Below are 22,502 nucleotides of genomic sequence, written 5' to 3' on the forward strand. Positions count from 1 at the left end.
GGAAGAGAGGGCGGGGAGAGAGGGGGGGGGCGAGAGGGGGGGGAGGAGAGGGGGGGGAAGAGAGGGGGGGTGGAAGAGAGGGGGTGGAAGAGAGGGGGGGGAAGAGAGGGGGGGAGAGAGGGGGGGGAAGAGAGGGGGGGGGAAGAGAGGGGGGGGGAAGAGAGGGGGGGAAGAGAGGGGGGGTGGAAGAGAGGGGGGGGAAGAGAGAGGGGGGAAAGGGAGGGGGGGAGAAGAGAGGGGGGGGGGAAGAGAGGGGGGCAGAAAGAAAGGGGGGGAACAAGGGGGAGGGGAAAGAAGGGGGGGGGGAAGAGAGGGGGTAAGAAGGGGGGAAGAGAGGGGGGGGGAAGAGAGAGGGGGGGGAAAGAGAGAGGGGGGGGGGAAGAGAGAGGGGGGGGGGAGGGAGGGGGGAAGAGAGAGGGGGGAAGAGAGGGGGGGAAGAAGAAGGGAGAGAGGGGGGGGAAGGGAGGGGGGGGGAAGAGAGGGGGGGGAAGGAGGGGGGGGAAGAGAGAGGGGGGGGGAAAGAGAGGGGGGGGGGAAGAGGGGGGGGGAAGAGGGGGGGGAAGAGAGGGGGGGAAGAGGGGGGGAAGAGAGGGGGGGGAAGAGGGGGGGGAAAGAGAGGGGGGGGGAAGAGAGGGGGGGAAGAGAGGGGGGGGAAGGGAGGGGGGGGAAGGGGGGAAGAGAGGGGGGGGAAGAGAGGGGGGGGGGAGAGAGAGGGGAGAGAGGGGGGGGGGGGAAGAGAGGGGGGGGAAGAGAGGGGGGGGAAGGAGGGGGGGGGGGGAAGAGAGGGGGGAAGAGGGGGGGGGGGGGGGGGGAAGAGAGGGGGGGGGAGAGAGGGGGGGAGAGAGGGGAAGGGAGGGGGGGGAAGAGAGGGGGGGGGAAGAGAGGGGGGAAGAGAGGGGGGGAAGAGGAGGGGGGGGAAGAGAGGGGGGGGGAAGAGAGGGGGGGGGAAGAGGGGGGGGAAAGAGGGGGGGGAAGAGAGGGGGGGGAAAGGAGAGGGGGGGGGAAGAGAGGGGGGGGGAAGAGAGGGGGGGGGAAGAGAGGGGGGGTGGAAGAGAGGGGGGGGGAAAGAGAGGGGGGAAGAGAGGGGGGGGGAAGAGGGGGGGGAAGGGAGGGGGGGAAGGGAGGGGGGGGAAGAGAGGGGGGGGGGAACGAGAGGGGGGGGGAAGAGGGGGGGGGAAGAGGGGGGGGGAAGAGAGGGGGGGAAGAGAGGGGGGGGGAGGAAGAGAGGGGGGGGAAGAGAGTGGGGGGGAAGGGAGGGGGGGAAGAGAGGGGGGGGGAAGAGAGGGGGGGGAAAGAGGGGGGAAGAGAGGGGGGGAGAAGAGAGGGGGGGGAAGAAGAGAGGGGGGGGAGAGGAGGGGGGGAAGAGAGGGGGGGAAGAGAGGGGGGGGAAGAGAGGGGGGAAGAGAGGGGGGGGAAGAGAGGGGGGGGGAAGAGAGGGGGGGGAAGAGAGGGGGGGGGAAGAGGAGGGGGGGGAAGAGAGGGGGGGGGGAAGAGAGGGGGGGGAGAGAGGGGGGGGGAGAGAGGGGGGGGAGAGAGGGGGGGGAAGAGAGGGGGGGGAAGAGAGGGGGGGGAAAAGAGGGGGGGGGAGAGAGAGGGGGGGGGAAGAGAGGGGGGGGGGGAGAGGGGGGGGGGAAGAGAGGGGGGGGAGAGAGAGGGGGGGGAGAGAGGGGGGGGGGAGAGAGGGGGGGGGGAGAGGGGGGGGGAAGAGAGAGGGGGGGGGAAGAGAGGGGGGGGGGTGGAAGAGAGGGGGGTGGAAGAGAGGGGGGTGGAAGAGAGGGGGGTGGAAGAGAGGGGGGGGGGGGAAGAGAGGGGGGGGGAAGAGAGGGGGGGTGGAAGAGAGGGGGGGGGAGAGAGGGGGGGCGCGAGAGGGGGGGAGAGAGAGAGGGGGGGGGGAGAGAGGGGGGGGAAGAGAGGGGGGGAAGAAGAGAGGGGGGAAAGAGAGGGGGGGGGGGAGAGAGGGGGGGGAAGAGAGGGGGGGTGGAAGAGAGGGGGGGGGGCGACGAGGGGGGGGAGAGAGGGGGGGGGGAGAGAGGGTGGGAAGAGAGGGGGGGAAGAGAGGGGGGGGGACGAGCGGGGGGGGAAGAGAGGGGGGGTGGAAGAGAGGGGTGTGGAAGAGCGGGGGGGGGAGAGAGGGGGGGGGGGAAGAGAGGGGGGAAAGAGAGGGGGGGGAAGAGAGGGGGGGGAAGAGAGGGGGGTGGAAGAGAGGGGGGGAAAGAGGAGAGGGGGGGAAAGGAGGGGGAGACGAGAGGGGGGAAGAGAGGGGGGCAGACAAGAAAGAAAGGGGGGGAACAAGGGGGAGGGAAAGAAGGGGGGGGGAAGAGAGGGGGGTAAGAAGGGGGGGGTAAGAAGGGGGGGAAGAGAGGGGGGGGGGAAGAGAGAGGGGGGGGAAAGAGAGAGGGGGGGGAAGGGAGGGGGGGGAAGAGAGGGGGGGAAAGAGGGGGGGGCAGAAAGAAAGGGGGGGGAACAAGGGGGAGGGGAAGAAGGGGGGGAAGAGAGGGGGGTAAGAAGGGGGAGGGGCGAAGGGGTGGGGGGTAAGAAGGGGGGGGGGGGAGAAGGGGGGGGTAAGAAGGGGGGGAAGAACGGGGGGAAGGAAGGGGGGGGGGAAGAATGGGGAGGGAAGGTAGGGGGGGGAAGAAGGGGGGGAAATAAGTGGGGGGGGGGGAGAAGGGGGGAAGAGAGGGAGGGGGGAGAAGGGGGGGAGAAGGGGGGAGAGTTGGTGAAACCGTAGTAGAGTGTGTGTGCTGTGTGTGTGCTGTGTGTAGTAGAGTGTGTGTGCTGTGTGTGTGCTGTGTGTGTGCTGTGCTGTGTGTGGTGGGGGAAGAGGAAGAGACGACGACGAGGAGGAGGAGCGAGGGAGGGAGGGAGCGAGCGAGCGAGGGGTAGAGGGCAGTGACCAGGGGGAGGAGAGAGTGGAGGAAGAGGAGGAGGAGGCGGAGAGGGAAAGGCCGTGGGAGGGCGCGGGATAGAGAAGGGAGGGAGACGGAAGGTGACGAGGGGAGAGTGGGAGGCGAGAGTGGAGAGGGGGGAGAAGGGAGAGGGAGAGAGGGAGGGGGAGAGGGGGGAGGGAGAAGGGAGAGGGAGGAGAGGGAGGGGAGAGGGGGGAGAGAGGCGAACATGGAGGAGATAATGGGGACGGGAGAGCGGGTTTTCGCCGCGGAGAGGATCTTGAAGAAAAGACTCCGCAAGGTACGAGGAGGAAGAGGAGGAGGAGGAGATGGAGGGTGATGGTGGTGATGGTGGTGATGGTGGTGGAGAGGACGCGGGGAGAGCGGCGAGACGAGGGGAGATGGAGCTGGGAGAGCCGCTCTCGGCTTGTGCTTGGCGCTAGGCCGCAGTGCGACCTCCTCCTCCTCCACCGCCGTGTTACAGCTCTCCTTGTGTGCATGTGTGTGTGCATGTGTGTGTGTGCACGTCGTGTATGTGTGTGTACATTGTGTGTACATTGTGTGTGTGTGCATGTGTGTGTGCGTGTGTGTGCATGTGTGTACGTGTGTGTGTGTGCATGTGTGTGCGTGTGTGTGTACGTCGTGAATGTGTGTGTGCGTGTGTGCATGTGTACGTCGTGTGCATGTGTGTGCATGTGTGTGTACGTCGTGTGCATGTGTGTGTACGTCGTGTGCATGTGTGTGCATGTGTGTGTGCATGTGTGTGCATGTGTGTGTGCATGTGCACGTCGTGTATGTGTGTGTGTACATTGTGTGTGTACATGGTGTGTGTGTGCATGTGTGTGTACACGTCGTGAATGTGTGTGTGCATATGTGTGTGTACGTCGTGAATGTGTGTGTGCACGATGTGTGTGTGTGCATGTGTGTGCATATGTGTGTGTACGTCGTGAATGTGTGTGTGTACATGTGTGTGTGTGCCTGTGTGTGCATGTGTGTGTGTACGTCGTGAATGTGTGTGTGCATGTGTGTGTGTGTGCATGTGTGTGCATATGTGTGTGTACGTCGTGAATGTGTGTGTGTGTGTGCCTGTGTGTGTGCCTGTGTGTGCATGCATGTATGTGTGAATGCATGTGTGTGTGCGTGCATGTGTATGTGTGTGGCTGTGTGTGCATGTGTGTGCGTGTGCACGATGTGTGTGTGCATGTATGTGTGCGTGCATGTATGTGTGCGTGCATGTGTGTGTGTGCATGTGTGTGCACGATGTGTGTGTGTGCGTGCATGTATGTGTGCGTGCATGTGTGTGTGTGCATGTGTGTGTGTGTGCATGTATGTGTGCGTGCATGTGTGTGTGCGTGCATGTGTGTGTGCGTGCATGTGTGTGTGCACACGTAGTGTGTGTGCACGTAGCATGTATAATGTGTGTCTGTGTGTATATAGTATATGTGCATGTACAGTGTGTTTACTTTGTGTCTGTGTGTAAATGCATGAGTGTGTGTCTATGTGCATATGTTTACTGTGCATGTACACTATATAACGTGTGTGCATATACTTCGCGTCTGTGTATATGTGTGATTGTGTGTCTCCTGTGTTAGCACATGTTATCTGTGCATGTACATTGTGTGTGTATATATACGTCCTGTCTGTGTGCATGTACGATTGTCTCGCGTACAAATGTGTGCGCGTGTATCACGTGCATCTGCTTGTGTTTGATGTGCATGTACAATGTGTGTATCACGTATGTGTGTGCGCGTGTGTACTTCATTTCAGTACGTGTACACGTGTGATTGTCTCCTGTGGGTAGGTGTACGTATGCTTGTATAATGTGCGTGTCTGTACGTGGGTTGGTGTGTGTGTGTGTGTAGATCGTGTGTGTGTGTGTTTATAACATTTGTGTGCGGTGGATGTGTACATGCACGAACGCTTCTCTGGAAATGTATGCGTACATGTACAGCGTGTGCGTCTACTTCGTTACTATTTAATGTGTTAAAAGGATTGTGCTGTGTGTGTACACGGTACAGTAGTGTGTGTGTACACGGTACAGTAGTGTGTGTGTACACGGTACAGTAGTGTGTGTGTGTACACGGTACAGTAGTGTGTGTGTGTACATGCTACAGTAGTGTGTGTGTGTACATGCTACAGTAGTGTGTGTCTGTGTACATGCTACAGTGTGTGTGTGTGTACATGCTACAGTAGTGTGTGTGTGTACACGGTACAGTAGTGTGTGTGTACATGCTACAGTAGTGTGTGTGTGTACACAGGCACTGTGTGGGGAGCGGTGGCGTAGCGGTTAGAGTTCGATTCCCGCTCAAGCACACAAACACCAGCGACCGATTTTTATAAACCGGGCCTCCCCTAGTTCGACTCGGCCTCAAATGAGTACCTGGTGGCGGTGTGTACACATCGTCACAGGGGAGACAAAGGCGGGCCATTCATCCACTCTGTGTGACATGCCGGCCTTCATAGATGCTAGCTCTGCTTTGACGGTCATTTGTAGTGACATGTTTGTACTTGATGTATTTCACCATCTTATATTAGTAACTGTTGTACACGTGTGTGTGTGTGTGTCTGTGCACGGTGGGGACACACGTGGTTAATCTGCCTGTGACCTCACACTCCACGATCCCATAACACCTGGGTGTCTGTTCTTTTGACCTGATGGCAACATCACGTGGCCTCAAAAGTGCACCTAGCCTGGCGCAATCAGTCGCGACTTCACCGCCACTTTGCGTGCTGCATGTCCATGCTGGCCTCGTCCGTGTCGTGACTGTATGTTGAACTTCTTCAGCACCCTAGTAGCCGATCGCACTAATCGGAGTGGCTGGGACGGACAACAAACCAAGCACCAAAAAAATCATTTCTGAAGAAATGGATTTTCAATCTCGGCTTAGAAGTTGCACCGCTATTGTGGACAGGATTAAGAAGTTACAGATAAGAGGGCGAAATTGGGGATGAGGGCAAAATTACGGTAAAGGGGGTGAAACTGGAGATAAGAGTGTGAGACTGTAAAGAGAGGGTGAAATTGCAGATAATCGGAACATTTATTTATCCTGGAGAAATCCGACGAGTTCGAAGGCTCGTTTTCACATGTCCATTCGGCGAGGGGTCAGAAAGTGTTCTATTAGAGGGTGGAATTGCGGATAATAGGGTGGCATTGGGGACAAGATGGGGTGTGCTCACGAACATCCTGGTGAAGGCTACATTGGGAGATTCTTAGCGTTGTATTTAATGCCGGTTGTAATTACTGACGAAACGTCGTACTCGGATTGTTAATGCTATGGCTTGATGTGCTGTTCTAGTAACGAATTGGCACGTTCTGTTCACGTGACAAACCTTACTAATTGGCTGTGTCGGGTGGTGGCGGGTTTAACGACACATTAAAATATTCACGCTATCTAACCCGAACAAAAAACCTGTAGAAGGGATGATATTGGTCGCGAAAGCCTACGTGCTAAACCGGTGTGCGTTCTGTTTGTGTGTGGCATGTTTATTGTGTGTGTGTGGCATGTTTATTGTGTGTGTGTGTGGCATGTTTATTGTGTGTGCGTGTGACTCCACAGGGGAAGGCTGAGTACCTGGTCAAATGGAAGGGCTGGTCCTCCAAGTGAGTATTCTACTCATGACTCAAATTGAGGCCAGGGTTGTCCTGAGGCCTGCATAAGATATTATTTGCTGTCGGAACGGCGGGGACCCGTAACTTCAAGGGAGGTCTCTTGCCCAATGAACGTCTAGCAAGTTTACCCGCGTGCCCGATTCTGCCGATGGGACGCTCTTGAAACCGGTCCGGAGATTGTGTTGAATGAACGCCGCTGAGGTTATTCGCTCGCAGCGGGACATTGTGCGTCGATGAATCACGTAAACTTTTAAAAAAATAATTTTGTTTTTAATATAAGAAGACGTGTAGTCTGCTTATTTTATTTATCATATGACCATTAGTATTGCTGTGCAAAACAAGGACCCCCCATATAGCCAACAAGGCTTTGGGGAAGTGCTGTTAACGAGCACCTATGAAGGCCTGCTTGGCGGGGTGGTGTGGCGCCGATGTTTACACACCACAGCGGGTACTCATTTAAGGCTGAGTTGACGTAGGGGAGGCCCAGGACTGGCTTAAATGTTTGTCATCGATGTCCGTGAGCGGGACTGGAACTCGGGTCGCCGGGTTCGTAACGACTACACTACCGCTCCTCAACTACACTAAACCACACTGCCATGCGCACACACATGAGTGCGTGCATAAATACACCTTGGTTTTAATTTCCAAACCACAGGCACAACAGCTGGGAGCCCGAGGAGAATCTGTTGGACCCACGACTTCTCCTGGCGTTCGAGAGGATGTGAGTAGAGCCTATACAACAACAGCCGTCATTTGCGGTGACGTCACCACTGCCCTTGTGCCAGGCTAGGTACGCTCCGAGGCCACGTGAAGTGTCGAAGGCTCGCTAACAGGAGGTCACGGGACAAACCGAGGTGCCATGGGTTGACTAAAAGTAGGATGGCACCACTTCTGCCCCCTACTGTGCCAACATGCTGTGTTTTAGCCGCCCGGCGCTCCGCTCGTGGTTGTGAGCGTAGCTCTTCTGCCCTCCGCTTTTGTGGGAGGGTGACTGCCTCTAACTGCCCAGTAGCAGCGTCCTTCATACAGACAAACAATGACCCCCCCCTCCCCTGTATAGACAACATGGGCTGTGGAGGCAGGTACTGTTCAGAAATCTACAGATGTTTTGCTCAAATGACTGCCACATTGAGGGGAGTGCTCAGCTCCTGTTTCTGGCCCTGAGCCAGTGGTGGAAATTCCACTTTCCTTTGACGTGACTTTAGTATGTCCATAGGCCAACCACGGTTGAGTTCCCCCACAAAGTTGGTACTCGTTTCTATCAACCCTTGCCCCCAACCAGAATTTGAACTCGCAACCCTCCAATTGCAAGCCACCCACCCTAGCGACCAAGCCACCTTGGGCTGCGTGCAGTGTGCACGGTGGGTTGTGTGCAGTGTGCACGGTGGGTTGTGTGCAGTGTGCACAGTATGTCGCGTGCAGTGTGTACGGTGGGCTGTGTGTAGTGCAGCGTGTACTGTGCACATGTGCGGTCGACTACAGTGAGCGGTGGGCCGTGCAGCGTGTACAGTGCTCGGCTGCAGTTTGCAGCGGCCCGTGTACAGTGTGTGCAGTGCGTGTGCTCGGTAGGCTGCGGTGGGCCATGTTACTGTACACACACTGTGTACACTGTGTGTACACAGTGTGTGTACACACACTGTACACGCTGTGTGCTGTGTATACTGTGTACACACTGTACACACTGTGTACACACTGTACACGCTGTGCGCTGTGTATACTGTGTATAATGTGTACACTGTACACTGTACACACTGTGTACACTGTACACACTGTGTACACTGTGTACACTGTACATGCTGTGCACTGTGTATACTGTGTACACAGTGTACACTGTACACACTGTGTACAATGTGTACACTGTGTACACTGTACAATGCACGTGTTTGTGTGTGTGTGCACCACAGTCAGCAGGAGAAGTCTGCCATGGGGAGACGTGGAAGGCGACGCGGACGCCCGCGCAAGGACCCGGTAAACGCGGGGGCACGGAGTATACACGCGCACACACACACACACGTGTGTGCACAGAGACATGGTGCACACACGTGTGTGCACAGGGACATGGTGCACACACGTGCAGAAATATACAACTGTGTCTATAGGGACACGGTGTGTACACACAAGCGTCCACGTGTAAGTATGCACGCGCGTGTGAGTGGCAGTGTAGCGCGCTGCGCGACGAACCCAGTGACACGAGTTCAATGCCGGCTCACTGCCAATACCAGTGAAGATGATCTGAACCGGTCCTGGGACTCCCCGAGGTAGACCTGGCCTCGAATGAGTACCTGGTGTGATGTGTTAACGTTGCTACTGGGGAAACAAAGGTTGCCGGGAGTGGTGGTGGTGGCAACTCGCCCCCTGGTGTGTTATGCCGGCCTTCATAGGTGCTACTCGCTAACAGCACTTGCCCCAACATATCTGTTAAAGGCTACGCGGGGGATCTTTGTCTTTGTGTGCGCGCACAGGAGGGGTTCCCCGCGGGTCTCTCCGGGCGCCTGCGAGCCGCTCACTCCGCTGCCCTTCCCACGGCGTCGCCGGTCCCCCCTCCACCCCACGGCCCGGGTGGGGGGGCCGGGCCCCCCCGCCACCCTGATGCCTTCAGACACAAGCCAGTGTACAAGGTGTGTGCCCCCCTCACCCCTGACTCTACCCCACTTACACGCCCCCCCCCCCGCCCCCAACACTCTACTAACACGCCCCCAATCTACCACTTGCCGCTGGCAGCGAGTGAGGGGTCCCTTCAACACCGTACGCCAGTCTGGGCCTCTGTGCACTTTTGAATCTGGCAGGTTTAACCAAAACCGGATTGGTTTCAGACGAGAGGCCAGACGAAAGCCAGCACACTGGCCCTCCAGGTTGGGGGTTGGGCGTGGCGCGAACAATGCCACCCCCTAAAGAAACTGAAAGTAAAAAAAATTACAATGAACGAAATAAAACTGACCTCTTCCGTAACTTCTGGGCCACAGACAACATCCCTGATGAGTGGACTAAAGGTGTCTCACCGTTAAAATATCAAAGAAAGGCAACCTAAAGAACTGCAATAACTGGCAAGAGAATCGCCTTCCTGTCCATTCCCAGCAAAGGTCTCCTGCAGAGTTCTGCTCGACAGAATGGAGACAGCCCTTGACACCAGGCATGAGCAGGAGCAAGCGGGATTCGGAAGAGGAAGTATAAACCAAACGTTTGCACTGCGAAACATCATTGAGCAGTGCTGAGAATGAAATGCACCTTTGTGGATTTCAAGAAAGCCTTTGATGGTATCCATAGGGGGGGGGGGCGGATACCCATTGGAAGATAATGAGCTCCGATGGAATTCCATCATAGGAATGTTGTATGAACACTTTGAATGCATTGTAATCGTGGGCAACACTCTGTCCCAAGTGGTTCCCTGTACTGGACTGAGGCAAGGGGGCATCGTCTCGCCCATCCTTGTTCCTCCTCACCATGGACTGGATCATGAGCAATACGATATCGGACAAACCTAGAGGCATCCAGTGGACCATGTTCAACCTGGTGGAGGACCTAGACCTTAACGACGATCTTGCTGTCCTTTCCACCAATCAATCCAACCTACAGAAAAACAATGGATAGGCTCGATAACCATGCCAATTGATGTGTATCAATCCCACCTCTGACCCCCGTTGTTATAAACAGTGACCCACTGGAGTTTGTGGATGACTTCACCTACCTGGGCAGCCTCATCAGCAAAGAACACGGGGCCCGTAAAGACATCAAGGCAACCCTGGGAAAAGCTAGGGGGGCCCCTTCTGCAGAGGTCGCAAACGGGTTTTGATTCCTTACCGTACCCGTACCCGGCCGAACCAGGGTCACAAACAGGTACCCGTACCCTACACGATACCCGGCTACCCGTACCCAGCCGGGTATTGGGTAGGGTACGGGTACCCGATTGCGACCTCTGGGATGAAGCCATGTTGCAGGCGCGGGTGGGTTGATTCTAGGAACTTGAATTGTGAGAAGAGACAAGAGGTTGGGAAATGAGTGACAAACGGTTACTCACCAGTGACTCACGGCCTACCCGTACCCGTACCCGGCCGCACCAGGGTCGCAAACGGGTACCCGTACCCGTACCCGGCCGGGTACGGATAGCCGGGTATCGGGTAGGGTACGGGTATCGGGTACCCGGTTGCGACCTCTGCCCTTCTGTCAACTGCAAACCATTTGGAAGTCCAAACAGTACAATCTGAAAACCAAAATCCAAACATACAACAGCAACGTCAAGTCCATCCTGCAATATGGCTCTGAATGCTGGAGGGTCGTGAAAAAGCAGACATGGAAAAGGTTGTGAGGCCTTCCACAATGGATGGCTCAGAAATATCTGCCGTATATATTGGCCAAACTAAATATACAATCGTGAATTGTACTTGAGGACACGGAGCCGGAACATCACAACGGAGATGAAACAATGAAGACTGGAATAGAACCGCATCCCTAAAATTGCCCCGAGATGGACGCCTCCGGGTGAAAGAAAACCGGGGAAGCCAATAACCACGTAGCGAAGAACCTCTCATGGGGAGAGGCGCAGCATGCAGCCAGAGACAGGGAAATATAGAAAGCTCATTGTAGCCGTATGTCCCATAGGTGATGAAGAGAAGTAAGTAATATAATTATTAGACCTGCGTTGAAGTGATTAGTGGTCTCGCTAACAGACCGTTGAGAGGGTGAACGTCGTCGTGTCCATGAATAGATCGTGGACGGTGGCGAATAGAAGTGACTAATGGAGCTGGTCTCTACGGGGAGTGAATGAGCGTGTGTTTAACGCTGTGCAGGTCCGTGTGGGAGTTAATTGAATTTCTCATTTAGAGAATTCCATGAACGGTGAACGGAGGTTAATTTTTCACGAACCGATTTCTAGAAGATTGCCTGCAGGTCCCATTGAGTTCTAGATCTGTGCGAAAGTAAATGTAGGGGAATTTCATCGATAGACCTCTGTTAGAGGGAATGAGGTTATGCTAAATACAGGCGGTCCCTGCTTTTACAGCAACACAATGCGTTCCTGGAAATTCCGTCGTCATAAATCATTGTCATACAAATGGTAGAAACGGTAGAAACATCACTTGCCGATGTGTTTTTCCTTTTATCGGTCATATTTAACAAGGATTAATAGGTTAAATACCCACGAAAAACTCGAATAACAAAACCTACACGCCAAGTCACACCAGAGACCAGACCGACTCTGCTGAAATGCGTTCGGAGTCGTGTCAGAAGACGCGTCGCTAAATCAAGTTTCTGCGTCATAAAATTGATCCATGGTGGTGGCATTGCATAAACCTCGCGAATGTGGACCGTTTGTGAATCGGACCGTCGTAAACCGGAGACCGCCGGTACCGCAGGTCTCGTGTAAGAGAATTTGTGAGTGAACGAGGGTGCCCGCAATTTGATTTGCACAAAACCAAGTTCTTCCGCAAGAGCGTTTGCGGTCACTGACAACGGACGTCTCGAAAGGAGCGAGCGGTCGGCCTTGGCACCGGGTGATAGTGTTCACGCGCTTGGCAATCGCGAGGTGCTCCTACAAGCCCAAGGCTACCGCTAAAGGAGCCGGTCCGCTGTTCCGCAGACACGGCCTGCGATAGTTTGACGGCAGGGAGGGGGGGGGGGGGCGGCAGTGTTGGCTCTGTGCAATCCCATTTGAGCAAACGGTACACCGGTGGGCGGTTTTCTAATTTATTTTCCCCGCGATTAGCAACCGTGGTCAGAACATCTTGCGGGTTGCGCGTCAAAAAGATGTCGAAGCGGGAGGAAGTGGAACGTTGTAAGCGGCTGAACGCAAAGCTTCGCAGTCTGCTGTCGAAAAGCAGCACCCAGCCATGGTGACGATTCTAGATTTGAAGCTTTCGTGACTGCAAGGATTCATACTCTTAGGTTTTTTCGTTAAAGTCACGTAGGTAAAAATAATTATAAAATAAAATAATAACAAATGAAAAATAACTTAATTAAATCACGACGATACAGTAAATTTGGCTGTGACGGGTCCACCTGAAGACGGAGACTTGTGTTGCCTCCAAAACGTCGTGATTTAATTTAGTTATTTTTAATTTAATATAATTTTTTATTCTTATTTTATATATATATTTTACCTACGTGACTTTACCGTAAAAACCTAAAAGTAAAAAGTATAAAAACGACTGGCTGGCTCCATGTTCCAGACGCAGATTTGACTCGTGCCCGACCTAGACTTGGTTGGACGGTTCCTCGATTAGACAGACCCAAATCAACGGTCAATATTGACCTTCTCTGGCGGTCTCGGAAGACTGAATAAACCTTCAAATCGCATCAGACTTGGCGAGAGAGTCAATTAAAGAGCGATAAACAGATTTGCTGATAAAAAAAAATTCTGACCGGTGTGTTATGCTGTACCAGTGTGTTGCCAATACGTCCATTTGGTAAAATCTGGACCGTGAAGCCGAGGCCTAGTTACTTTTTGAATAACCCTCGTGGGATTATTTTAGCGTTCAGCGCGAAGCGAGCAGTGCGCGGAAAGTTTGTTTGGTTAACTTCTGATTCCCTTCTGATGACGTGTACACGTACATGCACCGGAACGGAATCGGAAGTAAAAGGCCAATGCGGGAGGGCGTTTGGCACAGTTTGGCGTCAGCTATCGTAGAGAGCGGCGGTCGTGTTGCTATGGTTCTCTGAACTGTTCTAAAAACAACGGTGCTACTATGCCTCTGTGAATAAATGTAAACGCTGAACCGCTCGCGCGTTCCGAGGTTCAGCAGTGAACGAGACGTCTCGGAGCGGGAAAGGGTTAATGGGCCCGCGGTACAATCGCCAGGGCGGCCTGCTGGATTAGAATCGTGGAACTTCCTCGACAAGCGACACGCCGACCCTTGTCATCGCCACTGCCGCCCCCCCCCCCCCCCCCCCCACAAAGGTTCGCCGTCTGGTGCCACCGCGGAGTGGCGGCAGTAGCGCCGCGTCGCGCTCGCACCTGGAGCTGCAGCTGCAGCGGCAGCATCAGCGCAACGAGGTGCGCGCCCTGCAGCTGTTCTCCATCGCCAACGGCGCCACACGCAAGATGGGGCGCAAGCTCAAGCGCCTGCAGCAGCAGCATCAGCACAGGCAGCAGCAGCAACAGAGGCACCAGCCGCACTGTCTGCAGCAGCAGCAGCTCCACCACCGCTCTCCGGCGTTGCGGCCGCTGGGCGGAGTCACCGTCACGGCGAGCTCGGTGGAGCCGGACCCACGGCCGACGCCGGTGGCGGCGGTGGCGGCGGCGCAGTCGTCGCTGCCGGCCATGGGGTTGGGCGGTCGGGGCGACGCCGGTCCCAGGATGCACAGCGGCCGGACTACGCCAGTGCCGTCCGTTGGGGTCGGAGCCGCCGCCGCCGCTGCCGGCGGAGGCGGCGGAGTCGGCGGCGGGGCTGGCGCCGGGTACTTTGCGCGGCGCGAGTGTCCCCGGGCTCGGCCCGGCCGGCAACCGCTGGCGCCGGCGCCGGTGCCCGGCGCGCGGAGCAGGAGGCGCCGGCGAGTCGGCGACGACGTGGGGATGGTCCTGCGCCGCGGGGAGGACGACGACGACGACGACGAGGAGGACCTCTACAGCCCGGCCTCGCAGCGCCGCTCCCCTCGCCTCGAGGAGGTGAAGGCTCCGGCCCGCGCGGCGGTCGCGGCGGCCGCGCCGGCGCCGGCGGCGGCTGCGCCGGCCGCGGTGACGGCGGCGGTGGCGCCCGCGGCGCCGTCCCCCCCGACCTCGTCGTCGTCGTCCACCTCGTCGTCCTCGTCCAGCTCGACCTCGTCCTCCTCCTCGTCATCGTCCTCCTCGTCCTCGTCGTCGTCCTCACAATCCTCGTCGTCCTCCTCCTCGTCTGAGGAGGAGGACGACGAGGACGACGACTGCGACGACGACGACTGCGAGGAAGACGACGACGACGACGAGGCGGACAGCAGCTGCGCCGACGGGAGGGAGGCGGGCGAGGTGGACGAGGCGGGGCCCCGGCCGGGGGGCGCCGTGACGCAGCAGCAGCAGCAGGCGGCGGGGGCGGGGGGGGCGGCAGGGGGTGGCGGAGCGCTGTGCGGCCGCGCGGGCCCCCCGCTGCAGCTGGGGAGTGCCGCGGCGTTGGCGCCCGAGTGGAAGCCCAAGGCCTTCCTGGCGCAGCACGTCATGGTGACGGACGTGACGGCGAACCTGCTCACGGTCACCGTCAAGGAGAGCAGCTCCAGCGTCGGCTTCTTCGCCGGCCCACGGGGGGCAGCGCTGTGACTGAACGTTTGGTTTTTGGGGGGGGGCGACCGATATGCGTGAGGAGGAGTCTTATTGGCCAAACCGCAAGGGGGTCTGGGGTGTGGTGGTGGGGGGCGCGGTGCTATGACTGAACCGTACAGCGGGGGGGGGGAGGTGGGGGTCACGTTGAGGGTCACGCTGAGGGTCACGCTGAGGGTCACGCCGTGGAGGTCACGCCGAGGTCACGCCGAGGTCACGCTGGGGGCCGAGCCGTGGTCGGTTGTGTCAAAACAATCGGGGACCGAACTTGTTCGCTGCTGGGCGTCATGGGGTTTCGTCGCGAAAGACCGGCGCCTTGAACAACAGCGCCGCAGCCAATCGGCAAACCCCCACCCCCCCATTTGTCTCCCCCCCCCCCCCTCCCACAATGGTAGTGCAGTACGATGGATCATCGCGATTCCGCATCGCCATCCAATTCGACAGTCATTCCTATTTCTACGCCGTGCCGAACGTATAGTGGCGGCTGCGTGAATCGACTGCGTACGATACGGCACGATATTGGGAGGGAGAGTCCATGGTTGCGCGCACGATTTTATCCGTGTGGAGTGAGCGTAAGAATAGATGTCAATAAGATGATCGATTTGCAATTGACGTTTGGGTTGGGCCACTTATGGATTACGTTTGAGCGCACTCACCGGTAGTTTGAAGATCAGTTTTTCCCACGACAGAATTTAGCGGTTTTATAAAAACGACGTTTCACTTCAATTTGCGTCGAGCATCTCCAGGGTGTCTCGGAACCAGCCAAAATCAGAAATGGCTTCTGAAGCGAAACATTTGGCCGGATGGGATCATTACATGTCGCCTAACCCAAGAATCAATAGTGGATCATGGCATCGGTCGTGAAAACCACCTACGGCGTTGGGTTCATCGACGCGTTGTTAAGCATCCTACGCTTGACATGCCATCTCGCTTCCACCACTTATATGGTTATGCTGTGGTCATCAATGTGCCCTTCTCCTACAAGTAGAGAATGGTACACCGTGCCGGAGCTTCTCGGAACACCAATCGTGCAAACCCGAGCACTTTTCATAACGGTTCCTAGTCCTAGACCACAATGTTTTTTTTTTCTTCCGCAAAGAGGGAAAATGGCAGTAGTTGATCGTAGGCTACTTACTGCAGGACGAACGGCACGGGTTTCTTACCGACGCTTGCCCATTCACTCTTCCATCACCGCTCACGGCCTACCCCCCCCCCACCCCCTCACCATGAACCTCAAAAACAATTTCTGATTGGCAGCAGCGGTGTTTTTAAGAGCGGCAGGAACAGTTTGCGACGTCGCACGTGCCCCGAGCGGGGTCCGGTACTCTGGAGGCCGAGGTGTTGGTGCCTCGCTCTCAAACCCACCGGAGCGCGATGGGCCGCCAGTAGCACGCGTTAAGCGAGTTCGTGAACCTGTCTGTGCGGACTTTTGAACGATATCCCCTGCTACGCGTGGCGGGGGGGGTTTGTCTGAAAATATCGGTTTCCTCAACGCGCGCACACGCGCACGCGCGCATGCGCACGCATAACAAGACACCCCTTAAGGTATTTGCCAGGCATTGGAATGTAGGACCCTCCAGGAAAATGATCTTGAGACTCATTCAGACTTTTGTCGGGTAAATTAGCATCATGATTAATTTACCCATGTCTTATTTCTAGGTGTTAAACAACTTAACGCTTATCGTATTTTGCGCAACCGGCCATTGGCAGAGGTCAGACTGTACTTGGGTTGGGAGAGCGGTCGGTCATATGATGCCATGCCATGCCACGGGACTCACCCCGAGATTATACTTGACCTTTTCGTAAGAGACACGGAGGCACGCCCGTAAACTGACCCAGCGGAGAGAGAGATGCTGATGTGACCTAAAGCGGGTCTTGGGTGAGGCATACACCAATCCAGGGTATCGCCAACCCTGACTGGGGCAGAGGCATGGGAAAAAGGGCACGGTGACCCAGAGGGACGAGAGTAACGTAGGGGGGGTCTGGTTGTGACAGTACCCAGATTGGGGTACTGATCTCATTGCAGGCGAATCCGCGAGGTCACGAGGCCGAAACAACGTTGTGCTTTTTTGCCCCGTTCCAGTTACATTTTTAACCGCTTTTAAAGTTCACGAATGCAACACTCTCTCTTCCCCCGATCCTGCCTCGACCCCCCCCCCCCCCCACAACGAAGGGGTATGGGGTGACACACCCTGTGGCCGGCCGTCCTCCGGGACCGTGACCTCGATCCCTCTGACCCTGATGCTGACCTCCCCCCAGCCCCACCGGTTTGGGGGGGTCACAACAACACGCTCGGCAAAGTGACCCCCATTGTAAATATTTTAAATATCGGTGTTGATTTATTGTGCGGGCTAAAGTAATTTTCTATCGCCCAGCAGAATTACCTTACGTATTATTATTATCATCATCATCATCATATTTGTATTGTCATGATGTTTGTATTATTATCGAGCCTTGTGTGTACAGCATTATTGTATACGGTAGGCGCAGTGTTGGCCAAGACAACCTACGTACAGTATACGTATACTGTTAGCGTGTGCGCGCGTGTGCGTGTCTGGGGAAGCCAGTGCCAAAGCTGTTCCCACGCTGCGCTCCCAGTGAGACCTCGGTTCGACTCCCAGCCATGATGTCGGAACGTAGAGCGGCGAGTGGTACCTGAACCAGTCCTGGAACCCCGCCCCGCCCCCCCCCTCTAGGTGGACTCGGCCTTAAACGAGTACCTTGTATGGTGTGTATACAAACATCAGCGCTCGGGAGATATTGCCCCGGGCAGAAGTGGTGCTGGCCACATCATCACGTGTTGTATTTTTGTTTCCGGCCTTAATAAGTGCTCGCTAACAGCACTTGCCCTTCGTGGTCTATAAGACTAAATGGGGGGGTGTTTGTCCTTGTATAGTGTTTCCACGTTACACGACTGTGTACGCTCCTGTACGAACTGCTGCGTTGGCATTTGGCATGCGGCCCACATAGAGCTGCGTGTACGCCCACAGGGTGAACCGTTGTTACACGCAGCGTCTGTGCCTTGCGCACGTCCGAACAGTAGGCGCGCACACGTATACACAATTGTGTGTGTGTGTACACACAGTATGTGTGTATATATAGTGTACGTATTATGCAGTGTATACATGGCGATCCAATTTTAGATGCCCCACCGATTTGTAGTGTGACCCACTTCTCAACGGCTGATTACATTCGTTGCAGAGGAGGAGGAGGACGTTAAAATATTTAACAAGTACATTGAGGTTGGTGGGAGACGAGTGGAGGCTTTGAATTAAAATGAAACAGATTATTTGGTGCTGCTGCTTCTGCATTGGAAGGAGCACAACATTAACACGACAAAAACCACGCGACACGTTCATCGATACCTTTGCCTTACAAGGAAGAAATATAGAGTAGGTGACGTTTCGAGCAAATGGGTCCTTCCTCTTAGCGTGTCAAAATAATGTCAATGTTTTGCTATAATTTATCTCCCCGATATTTTAGTGGGGTGCGTGCATGCGTGCGCACTGTGCGTGCGTCCCTCTGCTCAAACAAGTATTGGGACACGGCTCTTTTTCTGCTGAACCAATGGTGATAACTCCACATTCCTAAGGTAGAGGTTGGTTTCTCTACAGTGGATGGCAGCTACTGGAATAGCAATCTACACAACAACAGCATTCGCTACTAAGTGGCGGTGAAGTCACCACGGCGCTTGTGCCAGACCAGGTGCACTCTCAGGCCACGTGAAGTGTGTCGAACGCTCACAGCTGGCAGGAGGTCACAGGACAGACCCATGAGCCATGGATTGACTGACTTGAGATGACTGGCAGATGCATCACCTGTGGCCCCTACTGTGCCAACAATCTACAAAAAGACAAAGGCAATCAACACACTCGCACGCAGACATGACCACAAACACCAGCACTGCCAACATTGATCTCAAACTTCATCAACATCATTGCAATCATTTGCCATCATTTCCATCGCCGCGACCACATGGGTCGTTTCAGCAGAAACAATCCGGAAAGCTGTTACAGGAATTATTTTGGCACCCAGCTACGTCCATCTTGCCTTATTTTGTCATCATCTTTTTGTGTGTACAAGGTATGCCCTGTCCATAATATAGGCATGGAGGGTACAATACTATTGTATTTTTATGGTGGCGCAAATCTCATTTCTCTCAGACATCTGTGCTATCGACTCCCTGTAGCTCTTCAAATCCAGGCATGGGACCTTCCTCTTCTCTTTGACTGTCGCTTTCTCCCATACCCAGAGACCCATAGACTCGCATAGAGACCTACCACTGCTTCCCTTTCTCTCTAAAACATAAATATTCACGTTGTTTCTGCTACTGGAACAACAATATATCGTAACCTTATCGTGGTGGTGGGGTTTGCGTGTTACAGTAACCCTCGGAGCTACGTCGTCCGGAGTCTTGTACTACTGGTACGGTACTACTGGTAGGGTCTCGCTTGGCGAACAGGTCTGGGGGGAGCTTCCAGACAACGGTCCAAAACAAAGCCACTCGTGAATGGTTAAAAAAATACCAAAATCAGAAAATCTTGCCCAGACAAGGAATACAGTGTAAGAGTATCATGGTTAACACGCCACCTCAATGTTGCATGGAAGGCGGGGCACAGTATCGCTGGATTGACAAACTGGGGTATGGTTCCCATTTGTTTAAAAGTGGACCAGAGGGTGTGCCCCAACTACAGAGGAATCGCACTCCTCAGCGTTTCCGCTAAAGCTGATGCCAGAGTGCTGGAGAGGAGGCTTGCCCGGTGGTCGTGGAACAGTGGACCAGCTCTTTCCCTCTCACAGATATTTGAGGAGTCGTGGAAGTACGCTTTACCAGTCTACCTCTGATTTGTAGACTTGGAGAAAGCATATTGACCGGGTTCCCCGCAATGTCTTGTGAGAGGTGCTGCGGGAGTATGATGTACCGGTGCCGCTTTTGTGCATTATCCGGTGTCTCTATTCCCGGAGTGAGAGCTGTGTCCGTATGCTTGGGTGTTAAATCAAAGTTGTTCACCGTGGGTGTTGGACAACGCCATGGGTGCGTCTTGTCTCCACTCCTGTTTGTGATTTTCATGGACAGGATATCAAGGCGCAGCCGAGGTATGGAGAGTATCCAGTGTACGGGGGCATGGAGGTAGCGTCGCTGCATTTTTCAGATGGCGTTGTCCTCTTTGCCTCGTCGGTCTGTGATCTCCAGCGGGCACTCGAGCGGTTTGATGCCGAGTGTGAAGCAGCTGGGATGAGGTTCAGCACCTGCAAATCTGAGGTCACGGTTCACTCCTGGGAGACGGTGGATTGTTCTCTCCAGGTGAGGTGAGGACAGCTGCCCTGAGTGGAGGAGTTTAAGTACCTCGGGGTCTCTCTCGCGAGTGACGCTAAGTGGGAGCGGGAGATCGGCCAACGGATCGCTGCGGCGTCCGCGGTGTTGCGTGCACTGCACCGTTCCGTGGTAGTACAGCGGGAGTGGAGTTTTTTCCGAACAAAGCTCTCGGTTTACAGGTCGATCTGCATTCCCACCCTCACCTATGGTCATGAGCTTTGGGTGATGACTGAAAGGATGAGATCGCGGGTACGAGGGGCTCGAAATGAGGTTTCTCCGCTGGGTTGCCGGGCTCAATCTCCATGATCGGGTGAGGAGCTCGGTAATCTGGGAGAGCTTCGGTAGAGCTGCTGCTCGTCAAGAGGAGCCAGTTGAGGTGGTTTGGGCACCTGGTAAGGATGTCCCCCGGTAGGCTCCCCCTGGAATTCTACCGGGAACGTCCCACTGGGCGAAGGAGCCGGCCCAGGACACGCTGGCGGGACCATGTGGCTCAGCTGGCCTGGGAACGCCTGGGAATTCCTCGGAAAGAGCCAGAGTCTTGTCGCCAGGGAAAGGGAGGTCTGGACCACCACGACTCACAACGCTGCCGCCGCCGCGACCCTCGCCAGGACGAGCAGACTGAGAAACAAGGAACGAACTGTTTCTGTACAGCGGCCCATTAACATAACGTAATTATACACTTTAAAACAATGGAATTTATGAATGTGCATTGTTCAATGTATGCACTTCGCACATTGAATAGGTTTAATATATGTACGACACGAAGCATACATGTAACGCTCTCCAGCATTGCGACCAGGTGTACGTGTGAGACCAATCGCACTGCACTACTTTGTGTACGATATGCGTGTTCAACAACCCCGTCGGTCCACTGCTGGATGACATCCTGCCCACACCATGTGGATCACGGGAGTTGAGTGACCATACTTCACCATGCTGGTCAGTGCAGGTTGGTGAAAGCGTCACCATGGTAACATAGCACGCAATTTATGCGCATGTGTGTGTGTGTGACCTCTACACAGATTGGTCTTTTCTCTTTTCAAATCCCTTCAGGGTTTCACTTGTCCCATCATCTTCATTAAAAAAGGGTCGATAAATCAAGAACCATTTTGTGGCTGTCCTGTGCAGAGATTGGCCTCCCCGTCGCAGGAACGTGGAATTTCCTCCACTGGCTTATGGATGTTTTCTGCGCGTACAAACGCAAGGTGGTTGATGCGTTTAAAGTCTACGCAGTAAACCACACGCAAGTGCACGTGCACGGTGCACGTATGTATGTGGTGTGCGTATTAACATCGCTACACCATGTGTGTGTCCAGCACCAATCGCTTTGTTCCAGAGGTCCCAAAGCCCTCGTTTTGCATCCGTCCCGAGGCTTCAAACATTCTACTGGCTTCCATGGACATGCTTGCGTGTCCTGTGGTGGTGACCCCGGTGTCAAGATCGGCCTCTGTGGAGGAGGCTCGTGAAGGACGCTACTGGGCAGTTGGAGGCAGTCGCCCTCCAACAACAACGGAGGGCGGAGGAGCGACGCTCACAACAACGAGCGGAGCGCCGGGTGGCTAAAGCACAGCAAGTTGGTACAGTAGGGGGCACAGGTGGTGCATCAGCCAGTCATCTCGGTCATCTCGGTCAGTCGACCCGTGGCACCTGCTGGGTCTGCCCCGTGACCTCTTGCCAGCGGGCGTTCGACACTTCACGTGGCCTCAATGTGCACTTGGCCTGGCACAAGCGTCGTGGTGACGTCACTGCCACTTAGTGGCGAATGGCGGTTGTTGTTGGTGGTGGTGGTGACGCCGGGTCCCGTGGAGGTTCCCAAGGGTTGCATGTAGGTTGTGAAACGTTCTGTGGACATTCTCGCGTGGGTCCTGTGGATGTCGCCGATGGAGGGGGGCCCATGAGTGCGCATGGACGCACACGCGGTACGCGCGCGCCGTTGACGGATGACATGGGAGAGACGTTTTACAGCTGCTGTAAATATCGCGCCAGTGTTTGACCGCGTTTATTATTAAAGGAACCAGGTTATTAAACGTCACCCGTGTAATTCAGGTCTTTCCTAGTCCGTTATGAGGAGCAAGCACCGACTCGGCAAGGTTGTGCACCTAATTCTAGATTTGAAGCTTTCGTGACTGCAAGGATTCATACTCTTAGTTCTTTCGGTAAAGTCACGTGGGTAAAAAAATGAAATTAAAATTAATAAAAATAAAACAATAAAAATCACGACGTTTCGGAGGCAACACAAGCTTCCGTCTTCAGGTGAAACCGTCACAGCTAAATATATGTACCTTATATAGTGGTTAAGGGGGGAAGAGCCAGGAAGTGCACCTACTTTGATAGTGCGGGGATGTTGCCGAGTGATTGCGGGTAGTTTCTAGAATTTGTAAAACGGCCACACATTGGCCCTATACCCCGTTTCGAATGATGTTTGACATCCGTTGTGCGTCAGAGGGTGCGTATATTTATGCAAAATTCGAG

General features: G+C 55.3%; 1 protein-coding gene across 1 annotated transcript; it reads left to right on the plus strand.

Moving 5' to 3' along the window:
• The first annotated feature begins 3,098 nt into the window (after window positions 1-3,098).
• LOC133348003 (chromobox protein homolog 2-like) lies at window positions 3,099-22,062 on the plus strand. Its single transcript, XM_061560802.1, has 6 exons — window positions 3,099-3,186; window positions 6,443-6,486; window positions 7,151-7,216; window positions 8,400-8,463; window positions 8,958-9,113; window positions 13,385-22,062. Exons 1-6 carry the CDS (start codon window positions 3,115-3,117, stop codon window positions 14,711-14,713), a joined length of 1,731 nt encoding a protein of 576 aa, XP_061416786.1. The 5' UTR covers window positions 3,099-3,114; the 3' UTR covers window positions 14,714-22,062.
• The last annotated feature ends 440 nt before the right edge of the window (window positions 22,063-22,502 follow it).

This window comes from Lethenteron reissneri, chromosome 26, assembly GCF_015708825.2.
Source record: "Lethenteron reissneri isolate LAM-NWPU_2019-01 chromosome 26, ASM1570882v1, whole genome shotgun sequence".
Lineage (NCBI taxonomy): Eukaryota > Metazoa > Chordata > Hyperoartia > Petromyzontiformes > Petromyzontidae > Lethenteron > Lethenteron reissneri.